Source organism: Mobula birostris, chromosome 2 (assembly GCF_030028105.1).
Source record: "Mobula birostris isolate sMobBir1 chromosome 2, sMobBir1.hap1, whole genome shotgun sequence".
NCBI classification, from domain to species: domain Eukaryota; kingdom Metazoa; phylum Chordata; class Chondrichthyes; order Myliobatiformes; family Myliobatidae; genus Mobula; species Mobula birostris.
Genome location: NC_092371.1, coordinates 241,937,418 through 241,956,282, shown reverse-complemented (window position 1 = coordinate 241,956,282; position 18,865 = coordinate 241,937,418). Strand labels below are relative to the sequence as shown.

The window sequence follows — 18,865 nt, the reverse complement described above, 5'->3', positions numbered from 1 at the left end:
ATGGAGAAGGATCGGTCTGGACCCAGGATTGAGATTTTTGATTGGAGAAAGACTAACTTTAAGGAAATGCGAAAAGATTTAGAAGGAGTGGATTGGGACAATTTGTTTTATGGGAAGGATGTAATAGAGAAATGGAGGTCATTTAAAGGTGAAATTTTGAGGGTACAGAATCTTTATGTTCCTGTTAGGTTGAAAGGAAAGGTTAAAAGTTTGAGAGAGCCATGGTTTTCAAGGGATATTGGAAACTTGGTTTGGAAAAAGAGAGATATCTACAATAAATATAGGCGGCATGGAGTAAATGAAGTGCTCAAGGAATATGAAGAATGTAAAAAGAACCTTAAGAAAGAAATTAGAAAAGCTAAAAGAAGATACGAGGTTGCTTTGGCAATTAAGGTGAAAATAAATCCAAAGGATTTCCACAGTTATATAAATAGCAAAAGGATAGTGAGGGATAAAATTGGTCCCTTAGAGAATCAGAGTGGACAGCTATGTGTGGAGCCAAAGAGATGGGGGAGATTTTAAACAATTTCTTTTCTTCGGTATTCACTAAGGAGAAGGATATTGAATTGTGTAAGGTAAGGGAAACAGATAGGGAAGTTATGGAAACTATGATGATTAAAAAAGAGCAAGTATTGGCGCTTTTAAGGAATATAAAAGTGGATAAGTCTCCGGGTCCTGACAGGATATTCCCTAGGACCTTGAGGGAAGTTAGTGTGGAAATAGCAGGGGCTCTGACAGAAATATTTCAAATGTCATTAGAAACGGGGATGGTGCCGGAGGATTGGCATATTGCTCATGTTGTTCCATTGTTTAAAAAGGGTTCTAAGAGTAAACCTAGCAATTATCGACCTGTGAGTTTGACGTCAGTGGTGGGTAATTTGATGGAAGGTATGCTCAGAGATGGTATATATAATTATCTGGATAGACAGGGCCTGATTAGGAACAGTCAACATGGATTTGTGTGTGGAAGGTCATGTTTGACAAATCTTTTTGAATTTTTTGAAGAGGTTACTGGGAAAGTTGACGAGGGTAAAGCGGTGGAAGTTGTCTATATGGACTTCAGTAAGGCCTTTGACAAGGTTCCACACAGAAGGTTAGTTAGGAAGGTTCATTCGATAGGTATTAATACTGAAGTAGTGAAATGGATCCAGCAGTGGCTGGATGGGAGACGCCAAAGAGTAGTGGTGGATAACTGTTTGTCAGATTGGAGGCCAGTGACTAGTGGTGTGCCTCAGGGATCTGTACTGGGACCAATGTTGTTTGTCATATACATTAATGATATGGATGATGGGGTGATAAATTGGATGAGTAAGTTTGCAGATGATACTAAAATAGGTGGAGTTGTGGATAATGAAGTAGGTTTTCAAAGCTTGCAGAGAGATTTGTGCCAGTTAGAAGAGTGGGCTGAAAGATGGCAGATGGAGTTTAATGCTGATAAATGTGATGTGCTACATTTTAGTAGGACTAATCAAAATAGGACATACATGGTAAATGGTAGGGCACTGAAGAATGCAGTACAGCAGAGGGTTCCCTGAAGGTGGAATCTCATGTGGATAGGGTAGTGAAGAAAGCTTTTGGTATGCTGGCCTTTATAAATCAGAGCATTGAGTATAGGAGTTGAAATTGTACAAGGCATTGGTGAGGCCAAATTTGGAGTATTGTGTACAGTTCAGGTCACCGAATTATAGGAAAGATGTCAACAAAATTGAGAGAGTACAGAGAAGATTTACTAGAATGTTACCTGGGTTTCATCACCTAAGTTACAGAGAAAGGTTGAACAAGTTGGGTCTTTATTCTTTGGAGCGTAGAACGTTGAGGGATGACTTGACAGAGGTATTTAAAATTATGAGGGGGATAGATAGAGTTGACGTGGATAGGCTTTTTCCATTGAGAGTAGGGAGATTCAAACAAGAGGACATGAGTTGAGAGTTCGGGGCAAAAATTTAGGGGTAACCATGAGGGGAAACTTCTTTACTCAGAGAGTGGTAGCTGTGTGGAACGCGCTTCCAGCAGAAGTGGTTGAGGCAGATTCGATGTTGTCATTTAAAGTTAAATTGGATAGCTGTATGGACAGGAAGGGAATGGAAGGTTATGGGCTGAGTGGAGGTTGGTGGGACTAGGTGAGAGTAAGTGCTCGGCACGGACTAGGAGGGTCGAGATAGCCTGTTTCTGTGCTGTAATTGTTATATGGTTATATGATCAGTGGACCACTCTTAGTCTGGCCTCTACCTCTGACCTGTTTGGCATGGGTGACCCTACCAAGAAACAAAGCATAAAGCCCTGACTCCAGCCAACATAGCTTCCCGGGTCATTGAGGCACGCAAGCCTCCAAACCACAATAAGGTTGTGGTTCTCTTGGAAGATTAGTCTTTGGTGCCATACCAAACCCGAACTCCTATTGAAGTGTAGGCGCTGGTATGCCTTCTTCGTAATTCTCCGAGATGTTGACACCTAAGGACTTGAAGTTTGTCCCTCAATGAGGACTGGTGTGTGTTTTCTGATTTTTTTTTCCCCTTCCTGAAGTCCACAAGCAATTCTTCGGTCTTGCTGATGTTAAATGCCAGGTGGTTGTTGTGACACCAATCAACCAGCTGATCTATTTCACTCCTCGTCACTATCTGAGATGTCACCAAGAACTGTGGTGGCATCAGCAAATTCATTGATGGTGTTTTTGCCACACAGTCTTGAATGTGGAGAGAGTAGAGCAGTGGGCTAAGCACGCATTCTTGTGGTGCATCAGCGAGGAGATGTTATCACCAATACACACTGACTGTGGTCTCCCAAAGAGGAAGTCAAGGATTGAGTTGCAGAGGGCAATACAGGGGCCTAAGTTTAGATGTTTGGTGGTTAATACTGAGGTGAATCTCATCTAGAAAATTCACATAGATGTCCAGTTGCAATAGCCGTACAACTGTAGGCTTAAGGTTCAAAGTAAATTTATTATCTAAATCACCATATACAACCCTAAGATTCATTTTTTGCAGGCATACCTAATAACTCCAAAACCATAATAGAGTCAATGAAAGACTGCACCAACAGGGTGGACAACCATCGTGCAAAAGACAATAAGTTATGTAAATACAAAAAAAAGAGTAGAAATAGAAATTATAATAATTATATAATCAATGCGAGAATAAGAGATCAAGTGTCCTTGAAGAGGCTTGGCGATACTCAAAAGTCTTGATGTTGTCTAGGTCCATGCAGATAATTTGGGTGAAATCCTAAACACCAGATTCATTATCTATCCCAGCATTATTTTGTAAACTGTTATTTCACTATACGTTGTCAACAGGTAGTATTTATAGAATTCATCAAATTTACATCAATAGCAACCTTCTAACACATAACCTCTCACCAAGAGCAAGGACAGCAATTGTGAAAGAAGACTTGCACCCTGTCCTTGGGCCTTCACCTCACCCACAGTAGTGGTGTTCCCACAGTTGTGTTGACCCAGGAATGTAGACAAAGAAGAGCTGTGAAATTTTTCCCCAACATCCTGATCAATGGGACAAATGAAGAAACTAGAGAAAGATATGAGTTCTGGGCTGGGCCAAGTGAGAAGCTTAGAAGAATTTTACCCTAGAAGGCAAGGAGAACTGGGAAAAACAGTAATGGCAAATAAGTGGATTGTATCGATCTTAAGAATTTGACACTCATGAAGTTGTTGGAAAGGTTGATAAGGCACAAAGTATTTAACAAAACACAGTGAGTTGTTTTTGTAATCAATGTCAACAAGATGCTGTAATTATTATAAATGAGATGCTGCAGATGCTGGAAATCTTGAGCAATGCACGCTCAGTGGTGGAAGAACTCCAGCTGCAGGTATAGACAGGAATAAACAGTCAGTGTTTCATCCTGAAACTAAATTGCTTCTAGTGTGAGGTGAGTTGGAATAGCTGATCAGCATGTGGGGTGATTAAAATGGAATTATTGTAGGATTAATGAAATGGTCAGCTCAGACTCGGTGGGCTGGAAGGCATTGCTTCCTTGCGGTATCCCTCTGAAGAGAGAGAAGGAAGAGATGAGGGGAAGACAGTGACATTTCACGTGGGAGAAAGCTAGGCTGAAAACGACATTGAAATCATCTTGTTTCCATCTGTGTCCTAACTTGCTGCAAGTTCTGTTTGTTCTTCACCCTGATCTCACTTTTAGTTGAAAACCTTGATTTCTAAAATTCTTCTCTTGGATCTTGAATGTTTCTAAGTCTTTGCCTCCATCCTCTGTGAATTTGTAGTGTAGTATTGTTTGTTAGTTATGTGCCGTATTGTATGATGTGGGTGATCATCGTCTTTCCATGACCATGATCGTTTTGGCGATTTTTTTTCTATAGAAGTGTTTTGCCATTGCCTTCTTCTGGGCAGTGTCCTTACAAGACAAGTGATCCCAGCCATTATCAATACTCTTCAGAGACTGCCTGCCTGGTTTCAGTGGTCAGTTAACCAGGACTTTCGATATGTACCAGCTGCTCATAGGACCATCCACCACCTGCTCCCATGGCTTTACATGATCCTGATCGGGGGGATAAGCAGGTGCTTCACCTTGTCAAGGGTGACCTGCAGGTAGCGGAGGGAAGAAGCATCTTACACTTCCTTTGGTAGAGATGTATCTCCATCCCACCATCCAGTAGTGTATTTGTGCTAACTGGACCTCTTCAATACTTTAAATTCTGGCTGCTGTACTTACCGCTGGACTCGAAACGCTAGAATTTACTCCCTAATAATAAACTCGAGGAAGTCTGCAGATATTGGAAATCCCGAGCAACACACAGACACACACAAAACACTGAAGGAACTCAGTAGGTCAGGCTGCATCTATGAAAATAAATAAATAGTCAATATTTTGGGCCAAAACATTTCTTCAGGACTGAGAAAGAAGGATGAAGATGCCAGAATAAGAAGGTGGGGCGGGGGGGGAAGGAGGTTAGCTTGAAGGCGATAGGTGAAACCAGGTGAGTGGGAAAGGTAAAGAGCTGTAGAAGAAGGAATCTGATAGGAGACTAGAGTGGACCATAGGACAAAGGGAAGGAAGAGGGAACCCAGTGGAGGTGATAGGCAGGTAACAGGTCAGACTGGAGAATAGAAGAAGAGGGGAGTGGGAGGGAATTTTTTACCAGACATTATTCTAGTAAATTGTATCTGCATCCTCCCTCGCTGATTCAGGATACATATTTGTATGGTGTTAATGTGCAAAGTTCTGTAACTTTTTAAATTTTGATTCTAAATTCCAGACAAGAATTAATAGCAGAACTGGACCAGGATGAAAAAGATCAACAGAATACCTCTCGACTGGTTCAAGAACATAAGAAACTCTTGGAAGAAAACAAAAGTTTATCTACATACTATCAAGAATGTAAGAAACGGCTAGAATACATAAGAGCCCAGCAGCAGAAGCGGCAGGGCACATCCTGAGGGAATGGATTGCGTGGGCCCTTGTATCTATGCTACGTGCCCGAGACTATTGCTTAGTCACATGAAGACTGATTTTATTGGAAGATGACCTGTTTGGATAACTTAACTCAGTGTTCGGGCCTCTCTGTTGTGTTCTGGAAGTGGATTTCTGTGCATCTCCATTGCAGCCTTGTACATCAGACAAGCGTTGTCTTTAGTTGATTTTTTTTTATAGGTTAGTATTTAATTTCATTCCATGCATATTTTAGTTCAATCACCAATTAGATTTGAGAGGTGTTTTTGATGAAATTGTGGCAATAAATTATTTGTAAGAAACTGCAATTCAGTTAAGATGTTACAAGAAGGGAAAGGAATATCTAAACCAAAACAACTCGATTGTTAGGCCCCACTGATCATTCTTACCTGTTATGGACTTGATTGCTCACAATGCTGGATGCTAATGTGCCTTGGAGGCAAGCAGTATTTTCCTTCGGTCACCAGATGCTATCTATAATATCCTTTAATTGAGACAGATCTGCAGTAACTGTAGCTGTCCAGAGCTCTATGCTAATTAAAAAAAAAGAATCTGTGGCTGGATATTTTGGAAAGTTCTGGAAGTATCCAGCAGTATTAATCTCTGAGGTGTTTGTAATGTAAAATCAAATAGAGTGCATTCAGTAAGGCTGTTCCAATCGCATATTGCACAATTCCTCCTGAAGAAGGAGAAACAATTTATTTATAAAAGAAACAAAATTTTTTTTAAACTGAAAACAGCAGTATCTTGATAGCTGTTTTCGATGCTACTCCACAGCAGTAATTTTCTGATCTGTTATACAACCTTAAGTTTTAAATCTTATATATATTACCTTGGACATAACTTATATTAAAAGCTGAATCAGAAATCAGTAAATACTTGAAGTATAAGGGATGATCCAGCGTGCAGGGAACGGTACTCACAATGCATTCAGCCTGCTAACTTCCTGTGATGCCTTTCCTGGGAATACTGGATCACAGAACCATCCTTGTATGGTTTTTTCCCTTTGATCTAAAACTTCTCTGCAAGAGAATTGTAGATTTGTTCAAGGGATGATTACAGATTTGTAGAAACAGTAAAGAACATTGCTCTAAATCTTCTTAAAATGAGGATGTATAATTTGTCACCCCACAATAATGGATTTTAGTGGAGTGGTATTCCTTTTTCAGTTACCTGATTTGAAAGTATGTCGGTAACATACTTGATTGAAGGCAAAAGTTGGATAAATTGCACTTTATTTTTTTTTATTAGCATGGAGCATGGATGTGCTTCTGGGAGTCATGCAGCCGGCCAGGTGGAGTTATAACAGTACTGTAATTGTTTACATTCTCTGAATTAGCATTGGCAGAGGACCCACAAAGGATTTGTTAATGTGACATAAGTGAAATGTCAATTGCTTTTGGTAGATGCCGCCTGAGCAGAACCTTGCGATTAGCTGCTCAGCCACACTTGCTCATTCTTACGGGAGATAGGTCATTATAAATCTGCAAGTTACAACCACAGTTTCAAAGCAAGTATTTTTGTTAGAGATGGTATCCTTTTTGAAGGATGTATATAAGCTGGATTAAACAATCAGATAAGAACTCCTCTGAGCAGCTTGTCTTACTTGTTTGGGTGGAAAGAAAGCCGGTCGGTGTTGTTCTGTTTAAATGTATTCATTCATTCAGTTATAGTCAGCTGTCATGTTCAACAGTTAAGTAAAACTTCAAGCCATTGAACCTTCTAGAGCAGCGGTCCCCAACCACCGGGCCGCGAGGGAACGAAATGATTTGCTGATATGAGTCAGCTGCACCTTTCCTCATTCCCTGTCACGCCCACTGCTGAGCTTGAACGCACGCGAGGTCATTACCCGCGCGTCATCCATGTCAACACGGGAAGGAGATCAACTCCTCGAGCTTGCAAATGACGATGGGCTGAAAAGTATTTTTGACATAGCATCTCTGCCGGCAAAGTCAAAGCTGCATATCCTGAGATAGCCACAAAAGCACTGAAAATGTTGATTCCATTTCCAACATATCTCTGCAATGAATGCAACGAAAACTAAATTGCGGAATAGACTGGACATAAGGAACCCCCTTGGAGTATCGCTATCTCCCATCACCCCTCGATGTCTTGTTGCAGGGAAACAAGTATTCAGCCCAGGGCTCCCACTGATTCAGCGATATTGGTGTGTTGCAATGATTTTATATGTTCATATGGGGAGAATATATGCTGTATGTTTAATATCCAAATGTTACTTAAAATGTTATGATGCTATTGACTTATAAGTGACTTATATAGCCATAACAATTACAGCATGGAAACAGGCCATCTCTGCCCTTCTAGTCCGTGCTGAACGTTACTCTCACCTAGTCCCACCGACCTGCACTCAGCCCATAACCCTCAATTCCTTTCCTGTCCAATAGCTATCCAATTTTTCTTTAAATGATAATATTGAACCTGCCTCTACCACTTCTACTGGAAGTTCCTTCAACACTTACTTCAAGCTCCCCTGTCCTCCCCTAATAACTGACATCACTATATTCATGCGAGGAAAATATGTGCTGTGTGTTTAATATTAAATTTGTTAGATAAACCCTTTTAGAAACTAAATTGAGTGTATTAGCCACTTATCACTTACGTTCCGGTTGTGATTAACACTTACCCCCCCCCCCCCCGCCCGAACAGAATCACCAAAAACGATTTGTAGAAAAAAATGGGCACGTACACGCATGTGCACTGGTGCCTGCGCAAGGCTTCATGGTCCTTGTAGTCTTTCTCGGGGTAAACACAACGTATTTGACTGCTACTCTTGTCCGTTGGCAACCGTACCCCCCCACCGGGTCGGCCGGTCTGCAAGAATATTGTCAATAAGGAACCGGTCCGTGTTGCAAAAAAGGTTGGGGGCCCCTGTTCTAAAGGACTTCAGAAATGTATCTGCATCAAACTATTGGGATTAGTTTCCTTTTCAGTTATTCCAATATGCTGTGATCAAACAAAACTATATTTCTATATTTCACTTTATTTTCCTTAATGCAAGAAATTAAGTATTTGCAGATTTTATATGGAAAAAAATTCAACAACTTCTGTAAAACAACAGCTGTATATACATATGTATTTATTTGAAAGACTGGCTTATTTTGAATGTTTTTTTATAGGACAAACCTTTTTTTTCCCTGGTTGGGATAAATTGTGATATTCATTACTTAACTGAGTAGGGGGATATTGATTGTCAATTGAAGGTTTAAATTACCTCAGCAAAATTAATGGAGGCAATTTGTGCAGCCATCTGTTAGAATTCAAAACAATAACCAATCTTGTATTAATTTGTGTACATTTTAGCAAGACCCTTTTCCATAGTCTTCAAAAATTATGATTTTTGCTTTGACCTTGTATATTCTTTTACCCGGTTGTTTATAACTAGAGAAACATTCTTATTGGCTTTTTCATTTGGAAACACTTCATTTGTGAATAAATTCTCAAGGGTAGCATGGTACCATACTGACTAGACCAGAATCCTTGGTCTGGTTTCCCTGTCAGTCGGGAGTACACCAAGGATGGTATATTTGGCCTCCTTGAACTTGGGACAAGGGAGATAAATCTCACTCCTGCAGCCAGTGGAGGAAAGAAATATGTGTGTGGGAACTGAGTGAGATTAATACTCCGTTCAACTTCAGTCCCTTCCCACGTAACTCAGACTAACCTGCCACAGGAAGAATGCCAGTGTGTGCAGGTTACTAGTGTTCTGCTGGCTTTTGTAGAACTTGTGCACCAGCATGAGACAGTATTACGAGAAAAAAATGATTGGCACACGAGAGGGGAAGGATTACAAAGGGGAGAAAGAAGCTACTTTAAAAAAATAGTTTTGTGTGAAGGTGGGTTGTATATGCATTTAGGGATGAGGGCTGTGGTTTTGGTCATGTTTGCTGTTATTAATCTAAAAAATTAGTCCTTGGAGGACTACAATAGCATTCACAAAGAAAAATAAAGTTTAGAAGTTTTTCATTTTCTTCAATATCAGTTAATAAATCTGATGTTGTGCCTTAGATCAGGTTAAGGATAATCTATTTTTACAGCTAAGCTCCAATTTCAGCTTCTAGTATTGGACTGCATCTTTTCAAAAGAAGGTACAAACAGTGCTTCAAGCAATGTTGTCTGAAAGTATCATGAGGAAATAAGTTTGTTAACTGACATAAAAGAGAATATGACTCATGTCCTATGTTACTTAACTAATTCACAATAAGTAAAACACAAAAAATGCTGGAGGAACCCAGCCTGTCGAATAAACGGTCGGCATTTCAGGCTGAGACCCTTCATTGGGACTCATCATGATCTCGGCCCGAAACGTTGACTGCTTATTCATTTGCACAGATGCCATCTGACCTGCTGAGTTCCTCCAGCATTTTAAGTGTGTCGTCATGGAATTCCAGAATCTACAGAAACACTTGTGTTTATAGTTCACAATGGCCCTATGTTGTGCAAAATTCTGAAATCTTGCACATCAGATGAATAAAGGGCCTACAGCCAAAAACAACTCTAATCAGTAAAATAAGTTTCCCATGTTTACTTGAATAGGTGTATAGAACTCTAAATAAGAATGCATATATCTGTCATTCCATTTGCATAGCTTGCAGTTTTAAATCCAAACAACTTTATACACTATTTGGAAGCACCAAGTTAAGAACTTTAAAATTTTACCAAAATATTTGCATACATTGCATTAGTATTTATATTTATATTTCAGTGCATAAAATAATTTGAATATTGGTTTACTGAATAATTTTCAAACAATTTTGGAATACTTCATTTGGATAGAAAAGCTTTCTTCCATTTTTTGCATACCTATTGGGTTAAAACTTCTGGTCTAAATGTCTCTATCTGTGCCAAGTGCCCACACTACTGCCATGAGGATACCTGTTCTTTACTGTGTAACTTAAGCAGTATTAATTAGCTCTCTTTAGCAGTTTCTGCATCCAGATGAGAAGGAGTGAGTCACCCCTGTAATTGGACCTTGGCTTCATTTCAATTGAGCAGCCAAGCTGAACGATCAAAAGGCAATTCGCTGGCGAAGCATGGTGGACATTTTGGCACTCGCTTGTATCATAGCACAGCTCGGGTAAGTGAGGAACAAGAGCTTGTGAACCAAGAAGCTGTCCTGGTTTAATTGGATGCAGCCAGCTCCCCCATCAAATCCTTTCTTCAGAGAAAGTCTCAAACAAGAGACAGACCCTTTGCCAGTGCAAGTAAGTAGCCTGTCTCCTTCAGATATGGGGCTGTATGGTGGATTTTTATCAATATGCAGTACTGTGCATATTGAGGCACATATATTGTATATAGCTCGGGAGCTTAAAACTTTTGTGCAGTGCAGTAGTAATTTTATGTATTGCACTGTACTGCTGCCACAAAAAAAACATTTTGTGACATGTGAATAATGATAAACCTGGTTCTGATGTGGATCTCAATTCTGGGGAGGGGGTGGGGAGAGGGGCATCATGCTTGGGAAAAGGAGGGAGCAGGAAGCACCAGAGAGACATTCTGTAATGATCAATAAACCAATTGTTTGGAATCAAATGATGTAGGTCTCTGTTGTGGACTGAGAGTGGGAAAGGGGCAGGGAGAGGGGAATCATGGTTGGGAAAGGGGGAGGGAGCAGGAAGCACCAGAGAGACATTCTGTAGTGATCAATAAACCAATTGTTTGGAATCAAATGAGCTTGCCTGGTGTCTTAGGGCTGGGGGTGTCTGCACCCATGCCACCCTCTACCCCTGGCACTCCTCTGCCACCTGTCCCACACCCCCAGAGCAGCGTTCCACCCTCACCATTTCCAACATCCTTTACATTTACATACTGGCTTTCTGCTTCACGTTGACAAATACAATACTGTGCAAAAGTCTTAGGCACCCTAGCTATATATATGCTCGTAAAATGTTTGCACAGTACTGTAGGAATGACATGTTTCTAGCTTATATTAATCATTCACTTTCTGCTGCCATACATCGTGCCCAAACCAAAGCACTGGAATGTTAAATTTCTAGGCTGGATTGTGTAATTCCATAAACACTTATGAGTGGACTTGTGCTTGTAAAATTCAAGGCAAATTGCTTAGTTTGCTATATTAATATATTCTTTTGAGACAATCATATTTTTAACAAACCATCTGATATCTTTGAAGAACTCCAATTCTCACTCAAAGTAGGGCATGTGCCAATTTTGATTATCGTACTGAACCTCTAAGAGAGTAACTTTAACTGCTTCACTGTAACTGTGTAACATATTCTTTTACTTGTAATTGTGGATCTCTTCAAGAAACCATAATTACTGTTCATGGCAAGCTTCTCTATCTGAAGAGTCTGCAAATTTTCTTCTAATTTGAAATCTAAATAAGTTTATGACTCCATCACAGAGAAGTAATGATTTAAAAATCATACAAGAAATGTAGATTTTCAGTTTGAATTAAATTGAAGAAAGTAGACACAACAGGCTCTGAATCTGGCCAACGATAATAATTGTACCAATCAAACAACTAATTCAGACTTCATTCTGAATTATCAAAGTATTGCTGTGAAGTACTTTGAAATAGTTATAAAATAATATTTTATGACTAGTATTTGCAAACTTTTCACATGGGTGTGTTGGATCTCTGTTATTTTTCTGATTCTTAGGGTTCTTCCGGAGGCCAAGAATGTTGAGCTGCCTTAATTCTTAACGATTGTTTATTTTAAAGAACAAACAAACATACAAATACTAAGCAAAATAAGTTAAGAGCTGAGAAGCAAAGCACAAAAAGCAAAGAAGGCAAAGATAAAGTAAAGAGAAAAAGATGGTGCCTCTGAGAAATCCATCACCTTTATAGTCGAGATAAGAGAAAATTCCTTAGATTAAATAAACCAATCAATGGTTGCACAATTATATCACAAGTATATGTAGCTGCTATACCACCTTCTGCCAGTAAGTGGGGACAAACCACCACATACTGTGAAAAACACATGAGTTTGTTTAAAAAGTACAAATGATTGATCTACAACTTTCGGCTTACATTAATTCATCTAATTATTTTTAAAGAAGTTTACAAAAGGTGAAATCAAGCACCTGGTTACAAAGCTGTGTGGACTTCTGTAATGCTCAATATGGTTACCCAACCTCATTGGTGTGCTACTTCTGAGCTATTTTGGGTAAGTCTTTTATTTAGAGATGAAGCATAGTAAAAGGACCTCCCAGCCTCACAAGCTCATGCCGCCCAGTTACAGCGATGTGACCAACTAACTTACCTGTACGTCTTTGGAATGCGGGAGGACACACACATGGTCACAGGGAGAGTGTACCAGCTCCTTGCAGACAGCGGTGAAGTTGAATCCTGGTCTCTGGTGATGTAATAGTGCTACACTTACTGCTATGCTGCCGTGCTGCTCAGCTCGGATGAATGAACAATGAACTACTAGAAAAGTGAATGCATACTGGATGGATTCTTGAAACACTGCTATTATTTCTGTGATTTGCAATGGAATGCATTGGAAGCTAATGGAAAAAAATGAATTTCTATTTCTCCAGAATGAAAGCTTTGAGCAAATTTCAGCCAGAATTATGTCTTTTACCTTCCATGCTACAGCTGACATTATTAATGTATATAGTTGATCTCCAAAACATGAGCACGTGCCTTTTTCCAGCTCCAGGTATGTGCTACATTCTTTATCCTCCCCCCATCCTCGTGCTTTGCTCCGTATGGATGGGTGTATGTACACTAATGCCCCTCTTTCAAAGTTGAAGTAAATTCAAAGGTTTCAAAGGTACATTTAATGCCAGAGAAATGTATACAATATACATCCTGAAATGCTTTTTCTTTGCACCCATCCACGAAAATAGGGGTGCCCCAAAGAATGAATGACAGTTAAATGTTAGAACCCCAAGGTCCCCCCAGCTCCCCTCCCTCCAGTGCATAAGCGGCAACAAGCAACAAGCCCCCATCTCCCGACTGGCAAAAAGAAGCATTGGCACCTGTCACCGAGCACTCAAGCATCAGCAAAAGCAACAGTAAAGTCACAGACTTGCAGTACTCCAAAGACTTTGCGTTTCGCCTGGTATTCAACATACCACAGGTTCTCTCTCTCCCTAATAAGGGACAAAGAGATGTCTCCGTTTCACAGCGAGAGGGGAGATTTACAACTTGCTGGTTTACGATATTAAAAGTCAGTTGCATGGCTTTTTCCCAAAGATCTCAGGTCTCTGGACACACAGCCAAAGATCTTCCGGCTCCCATGACTCACCAGTCTGTCGGAACACCGACCTTCGATCCACCCATGTACTACCTTAAGATTAATTTTCTTGCAGCCATTTAAACGAAAATAAATACAATTGGATTTATGAAAATATACGTAAACAAAGACTTCAGCAGTCCTGCCAATGGGTTTCAGCCCAAAACATCAACTGTACTTTTTTCCATAGATGCTGCCTGGCCTGCTGAGTTCCTCCAATATTTTGTAAGTGTTGCTCAGATTTCCAGCATCTGCAGATTTTCTCTCGTTCATAAACAAAGACTGACAACCAACTAATATGCAAAAGAAAGCAAGTTATGCAGATAAAATAAAGTTTAGTTAAATAAATAATTGGATAGATAACTAGAACCACATTCTGAATCTTCTCACAGGTTATTTTCTGCTTTTTCTTTCATTCTTAATCTTCAGAAGTCCTTCCATTTTGGTCATGATTTTAGAACATAGCAGAGTACAGCCCACAGTGTTATGCCAACCCAGCTAAAAAGCAAATCAAAAACACCCAGACACTAATCTCTCCTACCTGCACCATGTCCCTATCCCTCTATCTTCCTTACATCCATGTTCCTATCTAAAGTCTCTAATGTATTTGCCTCTACCCCCATACCAGGCAGCACATTCAAGGCATCCACGACTGAGTGAAAAAACTTATCCATGACATCCCCTTGAACCTACCCCCTTTCACCTTCAACCCATGCCCTCTGGTAGTAGACATTTCAACTCTGGGAAACAGATACTCTCTGTCCACTCTATCTATGCCTCTCATTATCTTGTAAACCTCTGTCAGATCTCCCTTCAGCCTCAGGTGCTCCAGCGAAAACAACCCAAGTTTATCTAGTCTTTCATGATAGGATATTGTATCCAAATCCTGGTAAACCTCAATGCACCCTCTCCAAAACCTCAACATCCTTCCTAAAATGGGGTGACCAGAACTGTGCACAGTGCTCCAGATGTGACCTAACCAGAGTTTTATAACGCTGCGACATAACTTCCTGGCTTTTGAGCTCTGCCTCGATTAATAAATGCAAGCATGCCATGTGCCTTCTTAACCATCCTATCAACCTGTGTAGTCACTTACAGGGAGCTATAAACTTGGATTCCAAGATCCCTTTTTCTCTCACATTTGACCTACCAAGAGACAAAACTTCACTTTTGGCCAGGTTAAACTTCATTTGCTATTTCTTGGCCCATATCTGCAACTGATCTACTACATATCCCACTTTATTCTTTGTCAGTCTTCTATGCTATCCACAATGCCAACAATCTTTGTATCTTCTGTAAACTTAACTCACCCATTTACATTTTCATCCAGGTCATGCGTCTTAATCTTCTGAAAGCTTTTACCTTACCTTTAGTAAGGTAAAGTACCTTACTAAAATCCAAGTTGACAACATCCACAACCTACCTTCATCAGTCACTTTTGTCATCTTGTCAAAAAACTCAGTGCACGACTTGCCATGCACAAACCCATGCTGGCTCTCCCTAATTAGGTCATGGTTTTCCGAATGCTCATAAATTCCATCCCTAGGATTTCTTTCCAGTAACTTAATACTACTGGCAGGAGATTCACTGGTTGACAGTGAGTAGAAGTGAGAAGAGACCATAGCCTGGATGGTGGGGGTCCTTGTGATGAATGCTGCTTTCCTTCGACAGCACTCCATGTACAAACCCCATTTCCAGAAAAGTTAGGATATTTTCCAAAATGCAATAAAAACAAAAGTCTGTGATATGTTAATTCATGTGAACCTTTATTTAACTGACAAAAGTACAAAGAAAAGATTTTCAATAGTATTACTGACCAACTTAATTGTATTTTGTAAACATACATAAATTTAGAATTTGATGGCTGCAACACACTCAACAAAAGTTGGGACAGAGGCATGTTTACCATTGTGTTACATCACCTTTTCTTTTAATAACACTCTTTAATCGTTTTGGAACTGAGGATACTAATTGTAGTAGATTTGCAATTGGAAATTTTGTCCATTCTTGCTTGATATAAGACTTCAGCTGCTCAACAGTCCGTGGTCTCCGTTGTCTGATTCTCCTCTTCATGATGCGCCATACATTTTCAATAGGAGATAGATCTGGACTGGCAGCAGGCCAGTCAAGCACACACACTCTGTGTCTACAAAGCCACGCTGTTGTAGCCCATGCCGAATGTGGTCTGGCATTGTCCTGCTGAAATAAGCATGGACGTCCCGGGAAGAGACATCGCCTTGATGGCAACATATGTCTCTCTAAAATCCTAATACACACCTCAGAGTCAATGGTACCTTCACATACATGCAACTCACACATGCCATGGGCACTGATGCACCTCCATACCATCACAGATGCTGGCTTTTGCACCTTCTGCTGATAACAATCTGGATGGTCGTTTTCATCTTTGGCACGGAGAACTCAACGCCTGTTTTTTCTGAAAACTAGCTGAAATGTGGACTCATCTGACCACAGCACATGGTTCCACAGTCTTTCAGTCCATCTGACATGAGCTCGGGCCCAGAGAACTCACCGGCATTTCTGCATAGGGTCAATGTATGGCTTCCTCCTTGCGTAATACAGTTTCAAGTAGCATTTCTGGATGCAGCGACGGACTGTGTTGAGTGACAATGGTTTTCCGAAGTACTCCCGAGCCCAGGTGGCTATAATTGTCACAGTAGCATGACGGTTTCTTAGGCAGTGCCGCCTGAGGGCTTGAAGATCACACACATTCAACAGTGGTTTCTGACCTTGCCCTTTACACACTGAGATGTCTCTGAATTCTCTGAATCTTTTCACAATATTATGTACTGTAGATGTTGAAAGACCTAAATTGCGTTGAGAAATGTTCCTTTTGAACTGACTAACAATTCTCTCACGAATTTTGGCACAAAGGGGTGAGCCACGACCCATCCTTGCTTGCAAAGACTGAGCCTTTGATGGACGCTACTTTTATACCCAGTCATGATACCTCACCTGCTACCAATTAGCCTGCTTAATGTGGAGTCTTCCAAACCGGTGTTACTTGAATATCCTGTGCACTTTTTAATCTTATTTTAACTGTCCCAACTTTTGTTGAGTGTGTTGCAGCCATCAAATTCTAAATTTGTATATATTTACAAAATACAATTAAGTTGGTCAGTAAAACTATTGAAAATGTTTGTACTTTTGTCAGTTAAATAAAGGTTCACGTGAATTAACATATCACAAATTTTTGTTTTTATTGCATTTTGGAAAATATCCCAACTTTTCTGGAAATGGGGTTTGTAGATATCCTCACTGGTGGGGAAGGCTTTGCCTGTAATGGACTGGACTGTATCCACCATTGAAGTTGACACATGGTCAATGTGCATAGACCTGTGTATGAGTTTTAATTGTTACACCAGAATACATCAGGGATCTGTCTTGGTGTAAGACAGGCTCTGAATAGGCCAGATAGGACAGGAATGCCAAGCTCTGTCTAGGAGATTGAAGGCATCCATTAGTCTTGCGAGACCATGGATCTGCGCCTGGAAAGTCTTCACTCTCCAGGGCGCAGGACTGGGCAAGGTTGTATGGAAGACAAGCAGTTGCCCATGCTGCAAGTCTCCCCTCTCCACGACACCAATAGACAATAGACAATAGCTGCAGGAGTAGGCCATTCAGCCCTTCGAGCCAGCACCACCATTCACTGTGATCATGGCTGATCATCCGCAATCAGTACCCCGTTCCTGCCTTCTCCCCATATCCCTTCACTCCACTCCACTATCTTTAAGAGCTCTATCTAACTCTTTCTTAAAAGAATTCAGGGAATTGGCCTCCACTACCTTCTGAGGCAGAGCATTCCACAGAACCGCAACCTTCTGTGTGAAAAAGTTTTTCCTCAACTCCGTTCTAAATTGTCTACCCCTTATTCTTAAACTGTGGCCTCTGGTTCTGGACTCCCCCAACATCAGGAACATGTTTCCTGCCTCTAGCGTGTCCAATCCCTTAATAATCTTATATGTTTCAATCAGATCTCCTCTCATCCTTCTGAATTCCAGTGTATACAACCCCAGTTGCTCCAATCTTTCAACATATGACAGTCCCGGGAATTAACCTTGTGAACCTACGCTGCACTCCCTCAATAGCTAGAATGTCCTTCCTCAAATTTGGAGACCAAAACTGTACACAATATTCCAGGTGTGGTCTCACCAGGGCCCTGTATAACTGCAGAAGGACCTCTTTGCTCCTATACTCAATTCCCCTGGTTCTGAAGGCCAGCATGCCATTAGCTTTCTTCACTGCCTGCTGTACCTGCATGCTTACTTTCAGTGACTGATGAACAAGGACACCTAGATCTTGTTGTACTTCCCCTTTTCCTAACTTGACACCATTCAGATAGTAATCTGCCTTCCTGTTCTTGCTACCAAAGTGGATAACCTCACATTTATCCACTTTATTAAACTGCATCTGCCCATTCACCCAACCTGTCCAAGTCACCCTGCGTTCTCATAACATCCTCCTCACATTTCACACTGCCACCCAGCTTTGTGTCATCTGCAAATTTGCTAATGTTACTTTTAATCCCTTCATCTGAATCATTAATGTATATTGTAAATAGCTGCGGGCCCAGCACCGAGCCTTGCGGTACCCCACTAGTCACTGCCTGCCATTCTGAAAAGGACCCATTAATCCCTACTCTTTGTTGCCTGTCTGCTAACCAATTTTCTATCCATGTCAGTACCCTACCCCCAATACTATTTGCTCTACTTTTGCACACTAACCTCCTCTGTGGGACCTTATCAAAGGCTTTCTGAAAGTCCAATGTTGTCCACGGGAAGGGCATTAGGACCCATACAGCTTGGCACCAGTGTCGTCGCAGAGCACTGTGTGATTAAGTGCCTTGCTCAAGGACACAACACGTTGCCTCGGCTGGGGCTTGAACTGACGACCTTCGGATCGCTAGTCCAATGCCTTAACCACTTGGCCACGTGCCCACACGGAAGAAATCAAAGAGCCACTTAAGTGTTTTCTACTAAACTGGGCTTTTGCATGTTTATTATGGTGTTTGTTCAGAAATCCAGTTTAATAATTTGCAATGGTAAAAAATGACTGTCAACATTTGGTGGCTAATTTACTAACCTATTGTATTATATGTCGTGAGAGCTTGCACTCGCAAAAGATGCTGGTCACAATGAAAGGGTAGTAATTGCGACAGTGCTTCATTTTTATCAAAAAATACTCTGTGGTTTGTT

General features: G+C 40.7%; 1 protein-coding gene across 4 annotated transcripts in view; it reads left to right on the top strand.

Moving 5' to 3' along the window:
• map3k7 (mitogen-activated protein kinase kinase kinase 7) overlaps positions 1 to 7,004 on the top strand; it is a 163,051-nt gene extending 156,047 nt beyond the window's left edge. For all 4 annotated transcript variants that reach the window (XM_072251658.1, XM_072251657.1, XM_072251660.1 and 1 more), the window contains one exon: positions 5,228 to 7,004. In XM_072251658.1, the coding sequence (XP_072107759.1) occupies positions 5,228 to 5,408 (181 nt within the window). In that variant the 3' untranslated portion in view covers positions 5,409 to 7,004. The remainder of the gene's footprint in view (positions 1 to 5,227) is intronic.
• The last annotated feature ends 11,861 nt before the right edge of the window (positions 7,005 to 18,865 follow it).